The sequence below is a fragment of the Neofelis nebulosa genome, chromosome 3, assembly GCF_028018385.1.
Source record: "Neofelis nebulosa isolate mNeoNeb1 chromosome 3, mNeoNeb1.pri, whole genome shotgun sequence".
In the NCBI taxonomy this organism is placed as follows: Eukaryota; Metazoa; Chordata; class Mammalia; order Carnivora; family Felidae; genus Neofelis; species Neofelis nebulosa.
In genome coordinates, this window is record NC_080784.1 from 166,217,187 (window position 1) to 166,242,565 (window position 25,379).

At 38.5% G+C, this 25,379-nt stretch overlaps 1 protein-coding gene across 11 annotated transcripts in view; it reads left to right on the forward strand.

The window, feature by feature from the left end:
* The window catches only part of FRYL (FRY like transcription coactivator), a 272,003-nt gene that overhangs the window by 172,299 nt on the left and 74,325 nt on the right, over positions 1-25,379 (forward strand). For all 11 annotated transcript variants that reach the window (XM_058722642.1, XM_058722640.1, XM_058722639.1 and 8 more), the window contains 13 exons: positions 2,485-2,722; positions 4,080-4,265; positions 4,529-4,615; positions 5,739-6,007; positions 8,969-9,164; positions 9,991-10,115; positions 12,613-12,670; positions 14,953-15,044; positions 19,572-19,744; positions 21,803-21,963; positions 22,486-22,596; positions 23,401-23,555; positions 23,841-23,940. In XM_058722642.1, coding sequence (XP_058578625.1) covers positions 2,485-2,722; positions 4,080-4,265; positions 4,529-4,615; positions 5,739-6,007; positions 8,969-9,164; positions 9,991-10,115; positions 12,613-12,670; positions 14,953-15,044; positions 19,572-19,744; positions 21,803-21,963; positions 22,486-22,596; positions 23,401-23,555; positions 23,841-23,940 — 1,951 coding nt within the window. The remainder of the gene's footprint in view (positions 1-2,484; positions 2,723-4,079; positions 4,266-4,528; positions 4,616-5,738; positions 6,008-8,968; positions 9,165-9,990; positions 10,116-12,612; positions 12,671-14,952; positions 15,045-19,571; positions 19,745-21,802; positions 21,964-22,485; positions 22,597-23,400; positions 23,556-23,840; positions 23,941-25,379) is intronic.

Sequence of the window (25,379 nt, forward strand, 5' to 3'; positions counted from 1 at the left end):
TCTAAGTTGAGGGGAAGGCTTGTTGGAAGCTGCTTTGTCAATGTACATAGGGATTCCGTAGGTAAGGGGTCAGCAAGCTGCTTCTGTAAGGATGACATAGTGAGTATTTTAGGATTTGCAGGTCATATGGTCAGCATCACAGCTGCTCCTCTCTGCAGTGCAAGGCAAAAACAGCCACGGACCTCAGGGAAAGGATGGGGTGTGACTGTGTTCCTATGGTGCCTTGTACATTCTGGCCCTTGAGCCATGGTCTGCTTGTCCCCACTCTAAATGAAAAGCCAGGTGTAATGACTGTCACAGAGCAGTGATACTTGACTGTACTGAAAGATGTTTACTCCCTGCCAAGCACTTACCACGGACTTAAGTTAAATTCGCCGTGAACAGTTAATAGACTTCTCTAGCAACCCCTTTGACCTCCTCTGCGAAAACTCCTAGCACCACACACAGCCATCACTATCCTGTCCTCAACCTTTGCAGGTTGCCATCAAGATACAGAATGGCATTTGTCTCTGTTCAGGATGACGAGGAGAGAAAAGGAGTTACTTGGAGACTTTGCATCATGAGATAAATTCATCCCTTTGCACTCTCTTAATTTTTTGCTGTGAATTGAAGAGTTGCAAAGTTCATGTCAGAGTTAGGGAAGGAAAAGAGGTGTAATGATTTGTAATGTTATTCTTGGGAAAACAGTAAACAGCTCTCACTCAGTTGCACTCTTTCTACTCGCCCTAATTTAACTCGCCTGCACATTTGTGGCTTAATGGTCCCATATCCCCCCGCCAAAACGAAACTCCCTCTACAAGGGTCAGGGATGGAGGAGCCTGGTGAAGGGAGCAAACATCTGAACAGTAAATGACAGCTTTGCGACTTGATTTACTTTGCATCCTTTTCCTGTGATATTAATTAACTAATTAGCTTACTTCAGCAGAAAGGAAGATTCTGCGTTCTGCTCTATTTTGTCCCCCATTCTGATCATTTGGAATTGCAACGTCTAAATCCTGTTTTTGTTTGTTTTTAAAGCAAGTAAGCAAAACAAAGATTTGCATTTGTAGACCTGTATGCTATGTCTAAGGAAAGTTAATTCCTCTGCCTTAAATTAGTCAGGCCACCCTGTTGTTCTCTACACAGTGGTGAACTCATGCGTATATAGCCTGAGTTACACAGATAGGTGTAAGATGGGCATGAAGATTTAAAGGATGTTGAAATAACCTTTAAAGTCAGCATCGTGGAGACAGTCTCTGTGCCTCCACAGTACCTCCCTTGGTGCCTCTATCAGAGACAGAACGCTGGGCTAGAGATCCTTAATCTGATCCCCTGTGATGGCTCTGACGGGCTGCTCTCACTGCTGCCGTTTCGTGGGGCTAACCGCAAGTCTGTCTAGCTATAGTAAGTTTTCTCTTCAGTCTCATTGCCGGTTGAAGGTTGGCTTAGTGAAGACCAGAATTGAGTTCAGCAGGGTGAAGACTGTGACATCTCCTTCCACCTAAAGCCCACGGCTTTCCTCCTCTGTCCGTGAGGATGACTCCACCCTCGCAGCTTCCTAAGCATGTAGTTGTGGCACATGCTTAATATCACCTATTAATCTTACTCGTTCAAGCTGTTTCCAACACTGATGCATGTGTTTTGATGGTCAGTCGCTAAAGTAATCCTGTTCAGCCCCAAATCAGAAACTCCTGCTCACAGAGTATTACATATTGGTAGCTTCACTACTGGGGCCATCTTTTATGGTTTTCTTGTTGATCGTTCTCTTTATGTTCTGGTAAAATCCGTTAGCTCATATTACGTTCATGTCCTCCGATTGTTTTGGTGTCTCTAAAAGGTAATTTTATACAGCCTCTTCTCCAATTTGCTTAGATTTAAACTCCCTTTAGGGACTTCCGTGTTAGATCACCCTTTTTCCCCTCAGGTACATTCCATTTATATTACTGCAAATTTACTCTCATGCTCGCCTTCGAGAATTATCTCTGTTAACTTGATTTCATCTGGGTTTATTCTATTTTCTTGTTCACAATCGGCCATCTTATAGTTTAACTGTAACCTCAGCAGCATGAAAAGGACAGAGACAAATCACGTTCTTTCTAGTCATAGCAAAGGACTACATAAATGTGAAATAATGCTTAGATATTGTATGAGCGGATATAATTTTTGATTACAAGAAAACATACAGCATTTTAAGGATTAAAGAATTTTTAAAATGTAATTCTGATATGCTGATCTGTATTTTTTCAAGTGCATTTTCATTATGATCAAACTTTCCTGAAGTTTTTTTAAAAACACCAACTAACATTAATGGATTCATATGTGAATTTAAACACGAGAATAACCTAAGGGTGAATATACACAAAAAGGGAACATTGGTTCCCATCCTCATACTTCTTACAAACCAGGGAGGAGGACATCTTTTTTTAAGTTCTTAGTTTTAGGTTTTAGATGATGAAACTACGTGGAAGGTTCTGAGGTTTGCTAATGGAATTTTGTTCTTGGTAGGCTCACAATTCATATGGATGAAGAACTACGTGCTCTGGCTTTCAATACCCTGCAGGCACTAATGCTTGATTTTCCAGATTGGCGGGAGGATGTTCTTTCAGGATTTGTTTATTTTATTGTTCGTGAAGTGACTGATGTCCATCCCACGCTTCTTGATAATGCTGTAAAGATGTTGGTACAATTAATAAATCAGTGGAAACAGGCAACCCAAATGCACAACAAAAACCAGGACTCCCAGGTACCAGAGTCTTTTGTTTTGTCCCTTTGTATGTGGTCAGTGGTAACTGACCAACAGTCATGTTAATATCTATTGATTTCTTGAAAACTAAACATTTGATTGGTTTTGTTTGCTTTCGAAGTCTTATAATCCGTAAACTAAACCTCCCTGCAGTTCAGATGTTAAATATAGTGTTCGTGGGGCGCCTGGGTGGCGCAGTCGGTTAAGCGTCCGACTTCAGCCAGGTCACGATCTCGCGGTCCGTGAGTTCGAGCCCCGCGTCGGGCTCTGGGCTGATGGCTCGGAGCCTGGAGCCTGTTTCCGATTCTGTGTCTCCCTCTCTCTCTGCCCCTCCCCCTTTCATGCTCTGTCTCTCTCTGTCCCAAAAATAAATTAAAAATGTTGAAAAAAAATTTAAAAAAAAATATATATAGTGTTCGTGTGTCCAACCTTTCCAACCCTCTTCCTTTCGTAACAGTTGGTTCTGAATGAACACAGAGAGTAGAGGCAATTCTAGCTTACATTTAGGCTGTTTCCAGTATATTTAAAGCTGATGTAACAATTTTGGGAAGTATTCCATTTGAGTTATTTGATTGTTTTACCCATGGCACTAGTCCCTGCTTCACATATGTGGTTTGTCTGCTCCTTTACCATGAAAGGTACTCAGCTTCTTGATTTATATAACATATTGCCCTAGAACCTTGGAATTTTAGAGCAGGGTCATCTAAATCAATCTAGCTCGCAGCCTTCAGTGAGCATGGAGAGAAGCCCAAGAACCCCTATTTCCAACAAGCTCCTAGGTGATGCTATGCTGCTAGTCTACACTTTGAGTTCAAATTGTCCCAATTCAGTCCCTTCATTTTCCACAAAGAAGTGTTAGGCCAAGAGTGATTAACAGTGTCAGCTCCAAGTTTACAAAGTAACCAGAGAATGCCAGAAGCTCCATACACAATTCATATTTAGACTGCCAGTTAAAAAGCTTTTTATCTCTGTGTACACTGTTACATTTTTTTTAATGTTTATTTTTGAGAGAGAGAGAGAGAGAGAGAGGATGAGCAGGGGAGGGTCAGAGAGAGGGTAACAGAGGATCCAAAGTGGGCTCTGCACTGACAGCAGCGAGCCCAATGTGGGGCCCAAGCTCATGAACCAAACCATGGGATCATCACCTGAGCTGAAGTTGAAAGCTCAACCGACTGAGCCACCCAGGAGCCCCTGCGGTGTTACATTTTTGTGAATTAAATATTATTTAAGTTACTTGAGCTGAGGCAGACCTATAGCTATAATGTATATAATTTGGTTTATTCTTTAATTAATGGTTATACTGGAATGTCTACACATATTCTTTTGTTTTATTTTTAACTTCTTTTTATTTTTCAAGCATGGTTTGGCTAATGGAGCTTCTCATCCCCCTCCTCTGGAAAGGAGCCCGTATTCCAACGTATTCCATGTGGTCGAAGGGTTTGCACTTGTCATTCTCTGTAGCAGTCGACCTGCCACTAGGAGATTAGCTGTCAGTGTCCTTAGAGAAATACGGGCTTTGTTTGCACTTTTGGAAATACCTAAGGTAAGATTTAGGTATATCATTTAATTATCTAATGAAAGTACATAAAAACTATTCTTTTGTTCATTCTGTTGCTACCATGCAAGCATAACTTAACTTATAACAAAGTAACAAAGGCTTTTTGACCTGGTCTAAACTAACCCAGCTGCCTTCAATTCCATTTGTAACAAATAGTGCTGATGTGCAGTTTTTTTATGTTTTCTTAGGTTTGGCTTTTCTTAATCATTCCTAAATTTATTTTTAGACATGTGCTCACTTTTTTATAGGGTGATGATGAATTAGCCATAGATGTGATGGACAGGCTGAGCCCATCCATTCTTGAGAGCTTCATACATCTCACTGGAGCTGATCAGGTAACTGTCATGATTTCATGCTATTCAGTCTTGCCTTGGAACTTTAGCCATACATACATGCATACGTGAATTTCCTTTACAAATATAATGCATTGAAGAGTATTTTATGCCCCAGTTATAATTAATTTGACTCATTAAGATGGAGAAAAACACTTTGTTAGCAAATGCAACTAAACTTTCTTAGCTGGGCTTGATTTTTTTTTTTTTTTTACAAAGGTCTTACGTTAAGATTTCAAGATGGACATAAAAATAACCATCAAACTTTACTACTTGAATTTTCTTTTTTGTTCCTGTTTGGAACACATGGACAAGGTTTCTGGGCTTTGAGTGTAACACTTAGCTCTTATAATTCGCAACTTAATGTATAACCAAGGGAGACAGTAATACAATTTTGTAAACCTAAGAGATCGATTATAAATCTTTTCAGTTTAAAGAATTCTGCTTTAGATTATTAACTACGATTTATGCCAACAAAAAGAATAATGAATGACTCTTCTCATGCCTAAAGCCATGCCTGGCTTATAATGGGTATTTTTGTAAATATCTGTTGAATGATAGAGTGAATTGGACCTCTGTTCAGTTTAAGACTTTGTTGTGTCTTTGTTGTTGCTTGAATGACACATAAGTTGCTCTGAAGGTAAATCTTTATCTCTTCAGTATAATAGCTTGGAATTATCATTGAACAAATATTTAAGAATATGTACCTCTGGAGAGGAGTCTGTTTTCCTGTCTCTTCTGCCTGTGCATATATAGGGCATGTCAGCATAAAGTTAATGGTCCATTTTTCAGTTCCCTCTTAGTTTTAGTATGCCCATGAAAGTTGATTATTCATATATGAATTATGTAAGTTGTGGTTCTTCACCTTTTTGGTTCATAGATCCTTTTGAGACTAATAAAACCTCTGGAATCTTTCTCCAGAAAAACCCATGTACACACGTACACACAAAAAAACTTTATATGCAATTTCAGGAATTCACTACTCCCTTAAACCTTTCTTGGACCTCATTATTACCTCTGTTCTAGAAACTACCAAGAGGCCACTTAGAGTTTAATGCAATCCATATGGCAAAACTCTGAAACTTACAGAAATGTGCGATAATTCTTTGCTGTTTTCTCTACGCAGACTACTTTGCTGTATTGCCCTAGCTCGATAGATTTACAGACATTAGCAGAATGGAACTCTTCTCCTATCAGCCACCAGTTTGATGTGATCAGCCCATCACACATATGGGTATTTGCACATGTGACCCAAGGCCAAGACCCATGGATTATAAGTCTCTCCAGTTTTTTAAAGCAAGAAAACCTTCCCAAACACTGCTGTACAGCTGTGAGCTATGCTTGGATGTTTGCATACACAAGACTTCAGTTATTGTCCCCACAGGTTGATATAAAGTAAGTTGTTTTCCTAGTGTAAATTTTAGAATGTGTAGACTGTCAGTTTTTATAAGTACGTATTTGAAAAGTTGTACAAGTTGGAAATTCCACAAGTAAATAACCTGCCATAACAGACTGATGTATAAGAGGGGGCGGAGGGGAGACGAAAGATGTAAAGGATGTAGTCTCATAATCCCTTCATCCTTTTCATGTAATTCAGTCTCACCAAATTGTTGGTTCACTTAATAGCATACCGCTTGGTACGTAGTATGGGTCTGATGAATCTGTACTGAAGAATTAAGGAGCAGAGGATCTGGAGAGGAGTGTGGATCTGGATATAGATGAGCGTATAGAGGAAGGGTGCAAAGTGAAGAGACATCAAGCACAGTGACCTTACTTTTCCTGATGACATTATAAGGAAGTCATCTGGTGACAGGGATTAGTGATGATGGCATTGGGGATAATGGCAAAGATTTGGAATAACTGATGATGTGATAGGGTGTTAAACAAGGTCATCATAAACTGCAGTTAATTTCTTCTTGCTCTTAAGTATAGTATTTTTGAACCTGAATTTGAGTTCCCGATTTCACTTTATCCGGTACGTTTTATCAGATCACATGGAATGAGGCCTCTCATCATATAAGTTGCCCGTATAAACCCAACCCCTGGACGAACCTAACACCTTAGGGTCATTAAAGGCTCTCCAAACCTGGCTCTAGCCTATACTTTTCCCTTACTCTCTGTCATTGCTGTCCATGTGTTCTTAGGTTAGAACCACACAAACTTCTCCAAGTTCACCGCATGTGACTACAGTTTCCACTATCTTGAGTTTTAGTTCACATGAACCTAGAATGCCTTTTGTCTTCTCTGTCTTCTGTATGTCGACATCTGCTGTATCTCAAATTCCACCTTATTTAAAAAATTTTTTTTTTTTTTTTTTTTTTTAACATTTATTTATCTTTGAGATAGAGAGAGACAGAGCATGAACGGGGGAGGGTCAGAGAGAGAGGGAGACACAGAATCTGAAACAGGCTCCAGGCTCTGAGCAGTCAGCACAGAGCCCGATGCGGGGCTCGAACTCACATACCGCGAGATCGTGACCTGAGCCGAAGTCGGACGCTTAACCAACTGAGCCACCCAGGCGCCCCCCACCTTATTTTTAAAGCCTTCTCTTACATCTCCCAACCCAGAGTAATCATTCCTTCTTTTGGATTTGAATATAGATATTTTTGGTTTTTCGATATGTGTATCCATGCTTATTATATATCTATGTAGATTCTCAGGTATTATGTAGCAAGTATTATTTATTTAGTGGAAATTGACACTTGCCACCTTGCATAACATTAATGACCTTATCTTAGTCTCCCCTAATTACCATGTTTTAAATTAGAAGCTCCTCTCCTACTGCCATTCTCTATCTCCTCTATCATTCTTCATCACAGTTGGCACTATCTGATGTTGTTTTATTCATTTCTGTATTGTATATCTTCCGCAGTACTCATGATGGTAGTGATTTTTTTTTAAGTTTATTTTTATTTATTTTTGAGACAGAGAGAGAGAGAGAGCGAGAGCCAGGGAGGGGCAGAAAGAAAGGGAGCGAGAGAGAGTCCCAAGCAGGCTCCGTGCTGTCAGCACAGAACCTGATGCAAGGCTCGAACTCATGAATGGTGAGATCCTGAGCCAAGATAAAGACTTGGTCACTCAACCACCTGAGCCACCCAAGTGACCTGCTGGTAGTGATTTTTAACAGGGTTGTTTTATTTTGTTTTTACTGCTGCCACAATATTTTCTAAAACAGTAAAACACTGTTGATGAATTAATGAAGTGATATGTTTGCTTTGTTTATCTTAATATATAAATGTACTGAAGCTAAGGACTATGTGTTAGTATTTTTCTGTTTTGTTTTCCTCTCATTCCTTAATCCCAACAGAATTTGGTGTTTGGAAACATTTATGGAATTGTTCCAACATATTTTATTGGTCTAATGTTTCAAGACAGAAATTTGACCGAATCCTTAAAAATGTGGATACTCTTTTGACACTGCAGTTCCATTTTTAGGAATTTACCCAAGAAAATAATTAAAATTTTATTTTAATTAAGCATATATTCAAATGTATAGTGTTGTGTATTATAGGGAAAAATTTCTATTAGTTAAAATGCCCAATAATGAAAATTTAGACAATAAAACCTGATCTCTATAGTAATATAGCATACAGTCATCAAAAATGATGTCGCACTGGGGCACCTGGGTGGCTCAATCGGTTGAGCGTTCGACTTCGGCTCAGGTCATGATCTCGCGGTTTGTGAGTTTGAGCCCCGCGTTGGGCTCTGTGCTGACAGCTCAGAGCCTGGAGCCTGCTTTGGATTCTGTGTCTCCTTCTCTCTCTGCCTCTCCCCCACTTGTGCTCTGTCTGTATCAAAACTAAATAGATGTAAAATAAAACAAAAAAAAAATTTAAAAAAATGATGTCGCAGAAGTATAGTCTTTTAGTGGAAGATGTTTAAAACACGTTAAGTACATACAAGTACAAAACAAAAAAAAACAGTATTGTTCAGTTTTTGTGAGTTAAAGAAGATATATTCAACATGTTTGTATATGAATTGAAGATTTGTAAAAGAATATACTGTGCTTACTTGGATGTGGGATAAAGGGGATTTTCATTTTGTTTTCATGTGTTTTTTTTTTTTTTTTCACATCGAGCATGTATAAGAAGTTATAAAATGTGGCCTGTTGAAATATTAACTTTGGTCACAAGAATAATAGATGATGTTAAAATGATGCTATGTTTTAATTTTCAGTCAAATATGTTATTCATTTATGTCTTACTGCCATTCCACAGGGCTTTAGCAGCGGTGGTAATAAAACCGTATGTTAACCATCTCTCCTAAATTGATAGCATTTAGCTTTAGTTAAAGAAAACTTCAAAAAATGTCATATTGTTTGCATTCACCTGTTTCTCTTGCTGTTTTCCCCCTTAGCAGCCCCATCAATGCTAAGAAAGTGAACACTACCACAAGCAGTGACTCCTACGTCGGCCTGTGGAGAAACTATCTGCTCCTTTGCTGCAGTGCGGCGACATCCACGACCTCTTCAACATCTGCAGGTTCCGTGAGGTGTTCTCCTCCCGAGACGCTGGCGTCTACGCCTGATAGTGGCTATAGCATTGATTCCAAAGTAAGGCTTCCCAACCTGCCCCTGAATTTGAATGGCACCATCAAATAATGGTTTTCAAGTGTCTTTTCCAGGACCATAAAGGCATTTGGTTGAAAAGTGTGTTGCTTGTACTAACGATGGAAATAGTGCAAGAAATCGCATGACTATCGATTCCTTACTGGGATCAATTTCATATGTATACACACGAACACTGTTGTACTGATGGAGGGTCATGCTCGCTGAATTCATTGTAGTGAATTTTTTAAAGGAATCTTCATCCCCACTTTTCCTTATTTATTTTCTATAGTTTTCACACTTCTCAGTATCCAAAATAAATCGTTTAAATAAATACCTTCGTCGAATTTCCCTAAATTATGTAGTGGTACCAATGATACTTGGTAATAACAGTTGTATAGCCTTCATGCTGTGACACAAAATGTTGCGAGGTGGTTGGAGAAAATTTAGAAAACCTAAGACCTGAGAGTCTTTCTTTAACACCAGTGACTCTTGTAGAAGGAATTTTTTTTTCATTGGTTTTTATGGATCAAAAGACATAGACTATCAGATGGAGGGAATCAGCCTATTATCTGATGGTAAGTGTCTGTAAGAAATTAGGAGACCCACAGAGCCCGAATTCTTTTAATGAACTTGCAGCGAAACATTGGACAAGTCATTTAATGTTTTTAGATTATGTGCACCACAGGTGAATTTTGAAGCCCCGTTCACAGAAAAATTCCATCTTTCCATGGCCCTTGATGAAATGTTGATGAAATGTGGATGAAGTACCAAATTATTTAATTGGATGTACTGTCATTAACGGCTGCTATAAATACCTATTTTTTTCCAGATTATCGGCATCCCATCCCCATCATCCTTGTTTAAGCACATAGTTCCAATGATGCGCTCTGAGAGCATAGAGATCACAGAATCCCTTGTTCTAGGTCTTGGCAGGACCAACCCAGGAGCTTTTAGGTAATTATCTTCGTTTGTGTTCTCTATGCACTAAACCAGCTAATGTAGTGTTGGAGAGAAGGCGTGATAGAGTACTTACTATCTGGACAGTTCATGTCAGTCCTGACGTTTACCAGGTAACTAGCCATGTAACATTTAATGAGTCCTGTAATTTCTCTGATCCTTTATTTCTTCATTTTGACTGAACAGATAAGAATTACCCGATATTCTTCACAGAATGACTGTGAAAATCACATATCTATTCTGTATAAATAGGTTCTAAAAATGATAAAATGCCATGTAAATTTTTAATACTTTTCTACCTATTTACACAGTGATGTGATTATTTTACAGTTTTGGTCTATTGGCTAAAAGTATCATTTTTCCTGTTCTTATTCAAGCGAATTAGGTTATTTTTTATTTATTTATTTATTTTAATGTTTATTTATTTTTCAGAGAGAGAAAGAGAGTGAGAGGGAGGCAGGAAGGGGCAGAGAGCGAGGGAGACAGAATCCGAAGCAGGCTCCAGGCTCCGAGCTGTCAGCACAGAGCCCGATGTGGGGCTCGAACCCACGAACCACGAGATTATGACCTGAGCCAAAGTCGTACGCTCAACCAGCTGAGCCACCCAGGCGCCCCCAGTATTAGGTTATTTGTAAAAGAAATATTTACGTACATATTTATGTCATCCTTGATATTTTTTATACTAATGAAAAAAATCCTTCATTTTTGCCTGAGATTCTGCTTGGTCCTTGCCTTGCCTGCTGGGCCTTGTAGTCATTCTTTTGAGATTGTCCTCCATTGATCTCAGGTGGTGTTTGATGTTTCATCTCTGAGATAACACATACAGCAGAGACTAGGTTAGCTAATTATTATGTGTCTGTATTTGTGGGGTGGCGTTCATCATAAATGAAGTCTTGGAAAATTATTTTGTGATAAGTAAATACATTATTGTGCTAATGGAAAAAATAGGATCCAAAGATGATCTCAGATTCTTAAAAAACAAATTCTCATAAAGAGAAACAATCCTCAGGCAAAAACTGTAAATATCTGCAGTAGTTTCCATAGATGATGAAATTGTGGATGCATTGTGTTTTCTTATTATCCTTTTTTATTTTTCCAATTATCCACAATGATCACATTTACAATTCAAAGCCATAATATAAGCAAAGATAAAGTTATCATTTTCATGAAGTTCATACCCTTTAACTCATTAATGCTATTTATAAGAATTAATCCTAAGGAGATAATCAGAAATGAAGGCAAAGATATTCACTGAGGTAGTATTTATAACAACAAAAATTAGATAAAATTGGGGCACCTGGCCAGCTCAGTCAGTAGAGCATGCAACTCTTGATCTTATGGTTGTAAGTTCAAGCTCCACGTTAGGTGTAGAGATTACTTAAAATCTTCAGGAGTGCCTAGGTGGCTTAGTCAGTTAAATGTCCGACATGGGCTCAAGTCATGGTGTCACAGTTGGTGAGTTCAAGCCCCTCATCAGGCTCTGCATTAACACCAAAGAGCCTGCTTGGGATTCTCTGTCTCTGTCTCTGTCTCTCTCAAAAAAAAAAAAAAAAAAATTTAGGGACACCTGGGTGGCTCAGTCGGTTCAGCATCCAACTTCAGCTGAGGTCACAATCTCAGAGTTCATGGGTGTGAGCCCCACATTGGGCTCTGTGCTGACAGCTCAGAGCATGGAGCCTGTTTCAGATTCTGTGTCTGTCTGCCTATCTGTCTGTCTCTCTGCCTTTCCCCTGCTCAAGCTCTGTCTCTCTCAAAAGTAAATAAATATTTAAAAATAATAGTAATAAATAATTTAAAAAGCTTTAAAAATTACATAAAATTTAATGAATCAGTGACAAATGAAAGTGGTTAGGAAAATTGTGGTATCCTACTCTATAAAAGAATATTATGAATAAATTAATGGCATTTAAAAGTCATTATGCTTATATTAATGGGAAAAAGGATACCATCCCATGTATGATAGGGTTTCAACTATATAAAATGTGTGTGGGCTCAAAATGATGGAACAACAGTCTTAATGGTACTTACCTCTGTGAATTAGAATAAGTGGCCTATCCCATTTTTTTCTGCTTTCCAAATATTCTACAGTGTGCATATGTTCTTTTGTAACCAAAACAAAACAATAAGGATTGTGTTGGAAACAGTAGAATTAGGGGGCACCTGGGTGGCTCAGTTGGTTAAGCGTCTGACTTTGGCTCAGGTCATGATCTCGTGGTTCACGAGTTCGAGCCCCCACATCGGGCTCTGTGCTGACAGCTTGGAGCCTGGAGCCTGTTTCAGATTCTGTCTCCGTCTCTCTCTGCCCCTCCCCTGCTTGCACTCTGTGTGTGTTTCTCTCTCACTCTCAAAAATAAATAAACATTAAAAAAAGATTAAAACAGTAGAATTAGGGTTAACACTTGCATTTCACATCATTATATTAGTGTTTACATATTTGCACAACAGATTATACCCATTCAACTATTAATTTAAAAATATATCACTTCCCTTCTAGGGAACTAATAGAGGAATTGCATCCCATAATTAAAGAAGCACTCGAAAGAAGGCCAGAGGTAAGTGTGTACTTTTCTACCATTAAATATTCATCAAGTACTTGTCTTCTATATTCTATGTCAAAATTAGACATAGAATTTTGTCAAAACTTAGAAATTGAGAAGTAATTACGTAAAAGATCGTCTAAAGTAGTTCTAAACACTTTTTTTAATATACAAAACTCTTTCCCCCCCCTCACAGGAGATCTGTATGCAGAAACTCGTTACATAAAAGATATTAAATTTCTATAACTAGAGTGAGGGCAGTCAGGATCTAGATGGGTCAGCAAACTTCCTGTAAATGGCCAGAGAGTAAATATTTTCACCTTTGCAGGTCCTACTGTCTCTGTTGCAACTGCTCAGTTTCGCTGCATAGACTACTAAACAAAGGGACGCAACTAGATTGCAATAAAATTTTATTTAGGCAGAAGTGGGCCAGATTTGGCCTGTGAGGTCCATATTTTGCCAACCCCAGGTTTACATTCCCAAATCTATAGGTTTGTGTTCTGTCCTGAGCAACTTTTAGAAACCGCAGGTCTGGTTTCTAAAAGTTTGCAGATATGCAAACCATAACTATAACAATGTGTTATTCACTCAAACGAAGTCATAGGTAAGAGGTTGTACAGACTGTAGAGAGGAAAAGCCTCTGGCTCTGCCTGTGAAGGAAAAGTAGGCAGGAAGCACCAATATTTGAGCTGAAGTTTGAAGCACATTCCTTGGTGGATAAGCAAGGGGAAGACATTCTAGGCAGAGAAATAGCATTTGCAAACTTTATGAAAGAATTTGAACACTGCAGATTCTTTTGCATGATTATATTATGGAGAAAGTGATTGGTTATGCTGCAAAGCAAGGTAGGAATTATCTCATGACAGACTCCTGGTCTCTGCTTTATTTAGTAGTCCAGTGGTTACCGTATGGCATAGGCATCCGAGAATTGCCTGGAGAGCTTCCTAAAAATTATAGATTCCTGGGCCTGTTGAATGAGAATCCCTGGAATGGAGCCCAGAAATCTTCTAAAAACCACTGTAGATGAGCCTGGTGTAGATGACTGAGAATCACTGCTCTTTATGTCACCAAGGAATTAAAACAGGAGAGGGAGATGGGGATAATAGTTACTCTTTAGAAACTGTAAGACAGCATCTGTACTTCTTTATTTCCTTTCTTTAATTTAGCCTGGTGGAGTAGTGATAGTATCCCCATTTAGTAATTGATTAGACTTTTGTTTCAGAATGATCATGTTGATTACAGTATAGCATGAAAGTTAAAGGATTACCAGAGGAAAATGGAAATGGAAGCAAAATTAAGTAGCAATATTTATACTTCAGAATTTCAGGGGAGAGAAGTCATCATAGCAAGTGAATAGATGGGTACAATGATGTGCCTTGAATGTAAGATTTATTTCGAGTGCTGTAGGCTCAGTCTTTCTACAGGGATGAGATGAAAACAAGTCAGTTAAAACGTTGCAGAAATCCTCAAAAGCTGTTTAGAAACCATCCTGTTGAGTATGAATTGCTGTAAACTTTATAAAGAGCTAAACAAACTAGTAGTGGTAATGAACTGGTTATCAGCAAATTGGCCTGCTTATGCAAGGCAGGAATCTGGGGTTTGTAGGTTTCTAGTTGCTCTGTACTGTGAAAATTACATCATGGTGACATAATGAGCAATAGAAGAAAATGATGCAGCAAATCTGTCTCTTCCTACTACATGAGTTCCCACTGGAAGCAGAATCCAGTGGAGATGTTATAGCAATTATAAGCTAGCCATTTGTCCTTTGGCTCTAATAAGACAAATTTGTTCATACCATAAAGATCAGATAAATTTTTTCTTTTGTATTTCGTTTTTGTGTCAGAATTAATCCGTGAGTGGAAAACTTTGGCACAAGCAAAATCTGTGGGGTTTCTTCATTCTCCTTTGTGTTATTTTTTTATTTTCCCCGCCCTTCTGTTCTATTCGGGGGGACATCTTAGGGATTCTTTTGCTTTCAGTGAGAACCATTGACTAACCGCTTCAGTTCTTCTGAAGTTGTCAGATTAGCAAATAACCTAAAAGTAACTGTAACTGTGAGGTAACTATAGGATTTTATTTTCTCCCCACACAAGGGGTATGGCCGCACAAACTGTCATGTGATTTTATTTGGCTCATTAATCAAACTATCTGCACATGTCTCTCTGATTCAGTGGCCACCAGACTGCTCAAAGTCCACATTACACAAACAAAATAATCGCAATGAGCCCTAAAACCCTAAGTTCGCTATCGACTTCCCGGAAGGACTTTTACTTAGTATCTTTCTATCTCTGGAACAGAATATGAAGCGTCGCAGGCGTCGAGATATTTTGCGAGTACAACTGGTACGAATATTTGAACTGCTGGCAGACGCGGGTGTCATTAGTCACAGGTCAGTGTTGGATTTTGATTTGTAAAACTTTGATTAGGGAACATAATATTGTCTCTTACGAAATACATAAAAACAAAGCACGCTTGCAACAACAATTAAAACCTTCAACGCTTTGGGGCGCCTGGGTGGCGCAGTCGGTTAAGCGTCCGACTTCAGCCAGGTCACGATCTCGCGGTCCGTGAGTTCGAGCCCCGCGTCAGGCTCTGGGCTGATGGCTCGGAGCCTGGAGCCCGTTTCCGATTCTGTGTCTCCCTCTCTCTCTGCCCCTCCACCGTTCATGCTCTGTCTCTCTCTGTCCCAAAAAATAAATAAAAAAAAAAAAAAAAAAAAAAAAAAAAAAAAAAAAAAAAACCTTCAACGCTGTGAGCGTTATTTGCCAGTCCATCTAGTATTAGCCAGTGGCTAAAAAACATGTTGAAAAAAAATCTACCACTAGTACTAGATTGCTTCAGGAAAAAATTGGGTATGACGTTCCTAGGATTTTGATATTTGTAGGAATCTAGTAACTCAGGCAGGAGGACAGTAGCCTTGTTTTGTGACTAAGTTAACTTTATCTTACCTCATTTTAAAGATGTATTTCTTGGGCTCCTGGGTGGCTCAGTCGGTTGGGCGGCCGACTTCGGCTCAGGTCACGATCTCGCGGTCCGTGGGTCCGAGCCCCGCGTCGGGCTCTGTGCTGACAGCTCAGAGCCTGGAGCCTGCTTCAGATTCTGTGTCTCCCTCTCTCTGACCCTCCCCTGTTCATGCTCTGTCTCTCCCTGCCTCAAAAATAAATAAATGTTAAAAAATAAATAAATAAATAAATAAAAATAAAGATGTATTTCTTGTAGACTGTAAAATCATATATATATACATCTATCTATATAGATAGATAGATAGATAGATAGATAGATATAGGCTAAACACTATAAAGTTTACAAATTTATCCCAGTCATCTATTAGTCTATCCTATTGGGGAAAATCACAAAATCCATGAACGTAAATCATAATTCATAACTTTCCACCCTTCCCCAATGAAGACATTGTTAGAATAAAGGCATTTTGGCACTAAGACCAGCCCCTCGAGGAAAATTCCATCAGCTTTGGGTTGAGAACTACCGATTTCCTTAGGAAAGATAATGGTGTTACCTGACTGTTTATTGAAGGAGGGAAAAAAAGAGAGATCTGATTGTCTTCAAAAAAAGGTAACTGAAAAGAGATCCTGAGGAAAAAAGAATGTTAATAATAGTGCAGTGTTGTTACTCTGGCATTGTCCTGCTTATTTCTGAGTACCTCCTCCCTTTCATAGTTCGCGTCAAGTGCTTTTTTGACAAGTGCTTTCAAAAATAGAGCTTTAATTAAAGAGAATTTAAACCACTGATTACCTTTTCTTTTATAGTAAATGAAAAGCAAATGAGAAGAAAGAAAAAGAAACATCATTCCTTTTTTTTTTGTCTTACACAAAAATAAAACAGTGGAAGTCAGGAAAAGAGAATTTGAAACATGCTGGGCTTCATGCAAAAAATCAACAACCTAATACATACCTGGATCTTTTTTTGGTTGTTGCTTTTAATGTAACGTTAGTGAATGGAGAATCTTTGAATGGTACTATTTTGGGGAACTGCAGGATGTTGGTGTATTTAAAATTTAACTGCAAAAGCTGTACTCACCATTGGGCAGTAATGGTTTTGAACACAGTTATGGTTTTGGTTTTGTTTGATTTTTTTTTTTTAAGAGAAAGTAATCCTATAAGGCTGTTGCTATTATGGACTTTTTATTTCCTTGATTAAGGCAAAAAAGATGAATTCCGAATGCCAAGAAGGCAGGGATCTTTGTTTTGTTCCTCAAGCTGATCCTGTGTGCCTCATGCATAGGAAGTACTCAATGAATATTTGTTAAATGAATGAATGTTTTATTCTGGGTCAGGTTGCAGTCTATTAAATTGGTTTCCCATCCAATAATAAATCATGACTCAGAAATTAAAAGCACTCATTTAAGGAATAAAGGGAAACATTTCAAAAAAAAAAAAGGAAAAGAAAAGAAAGGTGCCTGGGTGGCTCAGTCATTAAGCATCTGACTTCAACTCAGGTCATGATCTCATGGTTCTTGAGTTCGAGCTCCGCGTCGGGTGAGCTCGAGCTCCATTTGGGGTGAACATGAGCCCTGCTTAGGTGAGCCCTGCTTCTCTCTCTCTCTCTCTCTCTCTCTCTCTCTCTCTCTCCCACACACACACACCCTCTCTCAGCCCCTCTCTCACTTGCACCTTTTCTCTCTCAAAAAAAGGGAGGGGACACATTTCATTATGAATTCATTGAACATATTTTTATTGTAGACTGATATTTTTAAGATGCTGTAATACCATGGTGATTCCTTACTCTTGTTTTCATGGCTTTAGGATGTTTATTCTTTTGAGAGAGCACATGCAAGTGGGCAAGGGGCAGGGAGAGAGAGGAGACAAAATCTGAAGCATGCTCCAGGCTCTGAGCTGTCAGCACTTGAACTCACGAATTGTGAGATCATGACCTGAGCCGAAGTCGGATGCTTAACCAACTGAGCCAACCAGGCCACTCCTACGATGTTTACAAGAAGCTCTTCACAATTATTAAAAATTAGTTTTACTTTTAAAATCTTGTATTTTAGAAGTACTTTTCAAATATAGCAAGGAAAACTGATCAAAATGAATGTAATGTAACATCATCATTTATATAGCACTTATGGTTTACTAATAAGATTATCATTCATTTTCTCTTATGATTTCATTTTCTCTTTCTTACATAGTAACTCATTTATAGTCTTACTAAAATGCTCTGAGGTAGCTACTGGTCAAATCCTTTATAAACAATGGAACAAGACTGGAACCCAAGACTTCTGACTAACCAAAGGAGCCTTTCTGGTCTTTGGTTTCCAGGCAGAGAGCCCTTGCCTCAGGGAGAAAATTACTGCAGATTTTTGAGACAATTCCACGGGTATAAGAAGACTTGAAAATCACCACTCGTACTTGAATTCTCTTAAAGTTTCCTGTCCCTAGTACTACCTGTTTTAGAATCTTGCAGAGAATAAATACCTAATGGATATTTGATTGATTATGCTAAAGGCATGATATGAATATGCGTGGCAACTAGGAGAATATATACAGCTAGTCTTTCTTCTTTCTACCCTTCTGAACTGATCCTTCCTATCCCGTATGCCTCCTTATTTCCTTATTTTGAAAAACTATATATTTTGCCAGAGAAGGAATAACATTCAGCACTCAGAATAGTCGATTAAAAGCAGATATGGAATTGAATAATATAAATTGCAGTAGTTTCTTGATTAAGAAGCACCATCTAGGGGCACTTGGGTGGCTCATTAGGTTGAGCATCTGACTTTAGCTTGGGTCATGATCTCACGGCTCGTGGGGTTGAGTCCTGCATCAGGCTCTGTACTGACATCTCAGAGCCTGGAGCCTGCTTTGGATTCTGTGTCTCCCTCTGTCTCTGCCCCTCCCCCACTCACGCTCTGTCTCTCTCTCTCTCTCTCTCTCTCTCTCTCTCTCTCTCAAAAATAAACATTAAAAAAAAAGAAGAGGAAGAAGCATCATCTAGGAGCACCTGGGTGGCTCAGTCAGTCAAGTGTCCAACTCTTGATTTCAACTGAGGTCATGATTTCAGAGTCATAGGATCGAGCCCTGCATTGGGCTCTGTGCTAACAGTGCAGACCCTGCTTGGGATTCTCTCTATCCCTCTGTCTCTGCCCCTCCCCTACTCACATGCTCTGTCTCCTAAAATAAACTTTAAAAAAGCACAATCTATCTCATATTTGTAAGCCAAAATCATGTTCATTTAATTTTTGTATATTAAGTTGCACACCATCATGATCATGCCAGGTTTTTTTTATTTTATTTTATTTTATTTTATTTTTTAATTTTTTTTTTTAGCGTTTATTTATTTTTGAGACAGAGAGAGACAGAGCATGAACAGGGGAGGGGCAGAGAGAGAGGGAGACACAGAATCTGAAACAGGCTCCAGGCTCTGAGCTGTCAGCACAGAGCCCGATGCGGGGCTGGAACCCACAGACCATGAGATCATGACCTGAGCTGAAGTCGGACGCTTAACCGACCGAGCCACCCAGGCGCCCCAATGACCATGCCAAGTTTAATACACAGTTAGTTGATCCTTGAACATAGATTCGAGCTGCACAGGCCCACTTGTATGTGAATTTTAACAGTACAGTAAATAAATGTGTTTTCTCTTAGGATTTCATTTTCTCTGTCTTTATTGCAAGAATACAGTACATAGTATGTATGACATGCAATATATATGTTCATCAACAGTTTATGTTATCGGCAAGGTTTCCAGCCAACAATAGGCTATTCATTGCTAAGTTTTGTGGAGTTAAAAGTTATATACAGATTTTTGACTGGAGTGGTGTGAGTGCGTACCCCAAGCCCCCCCATCGTTTAAGGGTCTACTGTGTATTATTCTGGTTTGATTACTAGGAATTTATTTTGATTGAAATTATAATTTAAAATCACATTTTCTTTTTTTTTTTTTTTTCCAATATTTTCAGTGCAAGTGGTGGCCTTGATAATGAAACACATTTCCTCAACAACACTTTATTGGAATATGTAGATTTAACGCGACAACTCCTGGAAGCAGAAAATGAGAAAGACTCTGACACACTGAAGGATATACGATGCCATTTTAGTGCCTTAGTGGCGAATATCATTCAGAATGTTCCAGGTAATTATTTTCAGTTTCTTTTTTTTTTTTTTAATTTTTTTTTAATGTTTTTATTTATTTTTGAAGGAGAGAGAGACAGAGCATCAGAGCATGAGTGGGGGAGGAGCAGAGAGAGCGGGACACACAGAATTTGAAGCAGGCTCCAAGCTCTAAGCTGGCAGCACAGAGCCCGATAAGGGGCTCGAACTCACGAACTGTGAGATCATGACCTGAGCCGAAGTCGGATGCTTAACTGACTGAGCCACCCAGGCACCCCTATTTTCAGTTTCTTAAAACATTATTGAATTATTAAGCGACTGTCATATATTTTCTTCCCATGAGGGTTTGCAGTCTCAGGTGCTAAAGCAGCTAAAACATAGTGGAAAATATGTCAGCATAACATGGATGGCAAGCGTTTGTTTTAGCTTTCAATTAGTGGTGTGAGTAGAAATCAAAAAACAACCCCACCTAGGTTTTTAATGATAAGACACTAACAAAAATTTAAGAAGTCAATAGAATATTCTTCTATTATTTTTATTTTTAAAAATTCTATTCTTTTATTTAAAAAAATTTTTTTTAATGTTTATTTATTTTTGAAGGAGAGAGAGACAGAGTGCGAGCCAGGGGGCGGGGGGCAGAGACAGAAGGAGACACAGAATCCGAAGTAGGCTCCAGGCTCTGAGCTGTCAGCATAGAGCCTGAAGTAAGCCTCGAACTCATGAGCCATGAAATCATGACCGGGGCCAAAGTCGGACGCTTAACTGACTGAGCCACTCAGGTGCCCCTCGGATAAGCTTCTTTAGACAGACTTGTTCTAGGTGTAGTAAGCAAAAAGAAATAGTAATGAGAATAGAATTAACAAGATACTTTTGAGTAATGGAAGAAGGGTGTAGTCTGCAGTTACAAAATATACCAAAGATACAGTGTTATTGATTGGTTCCTTTCAGGTCAGTGTACCTATTGTTGAGTACCTACCAAATGGCAGATAGTGGTTTAGGCACTAGAAATATTAATTTATGCAATTACGTTTTAAAAAGCCATAAATTCTGTACAAGTATAAGACATAAAAATGTGACTGTAGCCTTTGGTATAAATGTAAATACAATTTTTTTTCCTTTTCTTTCTGAAAAAGAATAATTTTGTTAGCTTTAAAAATACATGCAAACAGTTGGCTTTTAAAGTAAGAGCATGGGCTGTATTTTATAAGAGAGTCCAGTAAACATTTCTTAGGTATCTTAATTTCAAGTGCAGGAGCCCTATTTGGAACTTTAGAGGAAATGATGCCAGTTAGAGGGAAAGAGCATTCTTTCCCTCTAACTTTTCTGATCTGAAGCCCATTAACATAAAGATAGAATTTAGTCCATTACTAAACATTTTCCTACAACTTCCAGATTGGTTCATTAAGATACTGTTGGGTTTCTTCAACAAGGATTGACACCGAGAATTTGTAGATGCAATTTTAACGTGGAGAGAATCCGCGGAGATCATCTCAACCAGTCGTTTTCAAACTGTGTCGTTTTTCCTCTGCTGCCAGCAGCAAGAGGCAGCAGAATGGGTTTGGACTCTAGGCCTTACCCCTGAGTTCAAGTAGATCAGCCCCTCCTTTGTCTGTTTTGTGTATCAAGATTCCATGTAAGGATTCTTGATTCTTTGACAAAGACAGCTGTGCTGCTAAAAACATACAGCTTAAAAACAACTTATCTCGTCCAAAGATTTCACTTGACATTGAACCGAGATCCGGAGTTGTGTTCGTGTTGATGTCTCGGCCCCGCTTACCGTGTAAGCAGCAACAGCCAGGGAGAGAGGCAGGGTCCTCGTACCTCCCTTGAAATCGTGCTTGCAGGTCCTGAATCTCTCACAACGCTATGCTGCGTGGTGTCATAGTCTGATCAGCCCTGTTCCTGTGACTTGCGTATGTGGAAATGATTTCTGCCACGGAGGAGGTTTTTGGCAGTTTAAGATAAAAACTTCTGCTTTCTTTTTTATAATATTGCATATTCAATGCCAAATAAGTTGGCGTGCACATTAAAATAAAGGGAAATGGGAATCATTGTTTTCCCATCTATTTTTTATTTACAGTGCACCAGAGAAGAAGTATCTTCCCTCAACAGAGCCTTCGTCACAGTCTGTTTATGCTGTTCAGTCACTGGGCAGGCCCTTTCAGCATCATGTTTACACCCTTGGACAGATACAGTGACAGAAATATGCAAATTAACAGACATCAGTACTGTGCCCTAAAGGTATTTACTTAGAAATCTGCTTTCTTTTTTCTTACGTGAAGAGTGTAAATTTTTTTGTCTCTCATTGCCTAGTATTGTAAAGAGGATAGATTTCTTCTTAGTACCTTGAGAACATTAGAATAAATATTTGCCTGCTGTATGAAAACATTTATACTGTATGCTTATTTAAATGCATAAAATACAACGCAAAGAAGTTACAGAATCCACCCAAAATTTAAACACTATTTTCTTAAAGAACTGAGAATTGCTTCTTTTTCCTTAAGTACTTTTTCTTCGTCTTTTTCCCCCCTCTTCTCTTCCAGTACTGTTCAAACTCCATGCCTAATTTGATATCATCCATTCACTTACTACTCATAATAAATTACTTAGTTTCAAAAATTACTATTACGCTTTTCTTTGTAAAGAATTAAAGGTATTGTGGCCACATAAGCATGAATAAAAATATCCTGCCTCTTCACATTAAACAGCCAACATATAACCTCTTAAATGTTTTAAATGTAATTCTAATATTATTGTTTGAAGGCTATGTCTGCTGTACTATGTTGTGGCCCTGTTGCAGATAATGTAGGACTTTCATCAGATGGCTATTTGTACAAATGGTTGGATAACATTTTGGACTCTCTGGACAAAAAGGTAATTATGACAGTTCCTTTAAGATTTCATAATAAATGGCACTGCATTATTTGGAGTTACACTATGACCCACTGAAAACCAATCTTTTTTTTTTTTTTTTTAATAGGAGACAGATTAGAATATAAACAAAAAGCATATTATATAAAATTAAATAGGATGCAACAATTTAACAATTTTCTAATTCTTATTTATTACTTAAATAATGTTAATTATTATAGGGTTAATATAGTAGTGTATACATATACCTCACAATAGGGTTCTAAATCTAAAGTATATTAATATAGAATACATTGAGCTCCATGGAAGAAATACGTGTTATTTGTTATGCTTAATTTCATTTTTTTTGACCACTCCCCAATTAATCTTTCTTGTCTTCCCTATTCTTTATTCTCCTGCTGTACATGGACAGACTTCACAATTTAAAATAGAACTTACATTTTTTCCCCCTGAGAATAATTTTTCTATTAGGTTATCCCAGACAAGAATAAAGCTTGATAAAAATAACTGGAGAGGTTAATAACTCACTTTTCTGAAAGCACTGAATCACTGTGCATATTCATCAGCCGCCTTTAGGGCTCTGCTGGAGGAGAGAATTGTACTACGCAGAGTCTTGTGGAAACAGTATAGTTTATCCATGTCATTTGTTTCATTTTGGCTAAATAAAATGAGAAGAGGTTGAACAAAAGGAGACTGAGATTTGTGCTTAAATACAATAAATATATATACTGTGTGGTTTGAATAAAAATATGGGGAAGTAGTTATATAAATTTCTTTCTCCCGGGCAATCTTGTGGCCTTTCCTTAGGTTCATCAGTTGGGCTGTGAAGCAGTTACATTACTGCTCGAGCTGAACCCGGATCAGAGCAACCTGATGTACTGGGCTGTGGACCGATGTTACACTGGTTCCAAGAGAGTGGCAGCTGGCTGCTTTAAAGCCATAGCTAATGTATTCCAGAACAGGTACTCTAGATACTGGCTTCCATATTTTATTTAGCCTTTTTTTTTTTTTTTTAAAGAAAAATACTAAGAAACCAGTGTTTTGCTTCCCTGAGCTCTAATGAAATGTAACCAAAATAAGAATAACGATCACCATGCATCTGTTGTACCTTTTGCCTTAAAAACAAACCCCTAGTCACTTCATTGCTTTAAAAGCTGCATCTCTGCAGCTCCGCCCTTTGTGTATCATATTTATTAACGGTGTGAAAGCCTCTAAACATTTACCTAACATGTAAAATTTGTCCCTAGGGATTATCAGTGTGATACAGTGATGCTCCTGAATCTGATCCTGTTTAAAGCAGCTGATTCTTCTCGAAGCATCTATGAGGTTGCTATGCAACTTTTACAGGTTTGTAAGCAAATATTAGTTAAAATAATTTTTAAGTTTATTTATTTATTTTTGAGAGAGAAAGAGTGCAAGCAGGGGACGGGCAGAGAGAAAAGGAGAGAGAGAATCTCAAGCAAGCTCCACACTGTCCACGCAGAGCCCAACACAGGGCTGGAGTGGAGATCAAGAGTCCGATGCTTAACCAGCTGAGCCACCCAGGCGCCCATAGTTAAAATATTTCTTATTGAGGATTTCATGAAGCATTGCTATCTATTCTTGCCTTGAAAGTCTATAAATATTCAGCTTTATTTTCAGTGGGGAGACATGGTATCAATTCCTGATTATCATTACAAATAGAAGACAAAGATAATATGGGTCACTTAAGTCTACAAATAATACAGACTGTTCAGAAGTGTATTACAAAGGGGTCACATATATACTCCCACACATGCACCTGTATGTGCCTATATGTGTGCAAGTACTTACACAAATTGAGTGGTCAGGACCTGCCAGATAAGAATAATGTGAGCCAAATGATTTTTTGAGAACGAAGTAAAAAGTAATTAGCTCTTCTTTGATGACCTTGTATAATTTTTCTTTATTAGACCAAGAAAAATAACATAGAAAGTTTACTTCCCAAGCATGGATATTCCATCATCATACAGTACCTAATTGTTAATAGGGTGAGATTTTTCTCTTTTAACCAAGAATGAGATTCAATTAGATGCTGATTTTTCCAGAGGGCTTAAAGTGGTATTGATGGTGGTTGTGACCATCTCGGGAATTACACCCTAATGTCTTTTTTTTTTTTTTTTTTTTTTTTTTCCCAACGTTTTTTATTTATTTTTGGGACAGAGAGAGACAGAGCATGAATGGGGGAGGGGCAGAGAGAGAGGGAGACACAGAATCGGAAACAGGCTCCAGGCTCCGAGCCATCGGCCCAGAGCCTGACGCGGGGCTCGAACTCACGGACCGCGAGATCGTGACCTGGCTGAAGTCGGACGCTTAACCGACTGCGCCACCCAGGCGCCCCAACACCCTAATGTCTTAATTAATTAGGAAGAAAGTTCAGTGGTATCACTATATAGTGTAATGTTAAAGAATTTTTAAATCATATTCCTTATTTGATCTGTATGTAACCAAGATCTATTTGAAGATTTTTTTTCACTTATACATGTTTCATATAATCCTGTTTTTGAACTGGGAAGTGGTAAATTTTCTTCAAGTAATGGTATAGTAAGTTGCTTAAGTTATTTTCAGACTGCTACTGCCTCAAACCGTTGGCATTAAGCTCAAGGAATATAAAGCCTTGTAAACAATTACAGAGCATTTGCAGACATTTCTAGGAATTAGAAATTAACATCTTGGGGCGCCTGGGTGGCTCAGTCGGTTAAGCATCTGACTTCGGCTCAGGTCATGATCTCACGGCTTGTGGGTTCAAGCCTCGTGTCAGGCTCTGT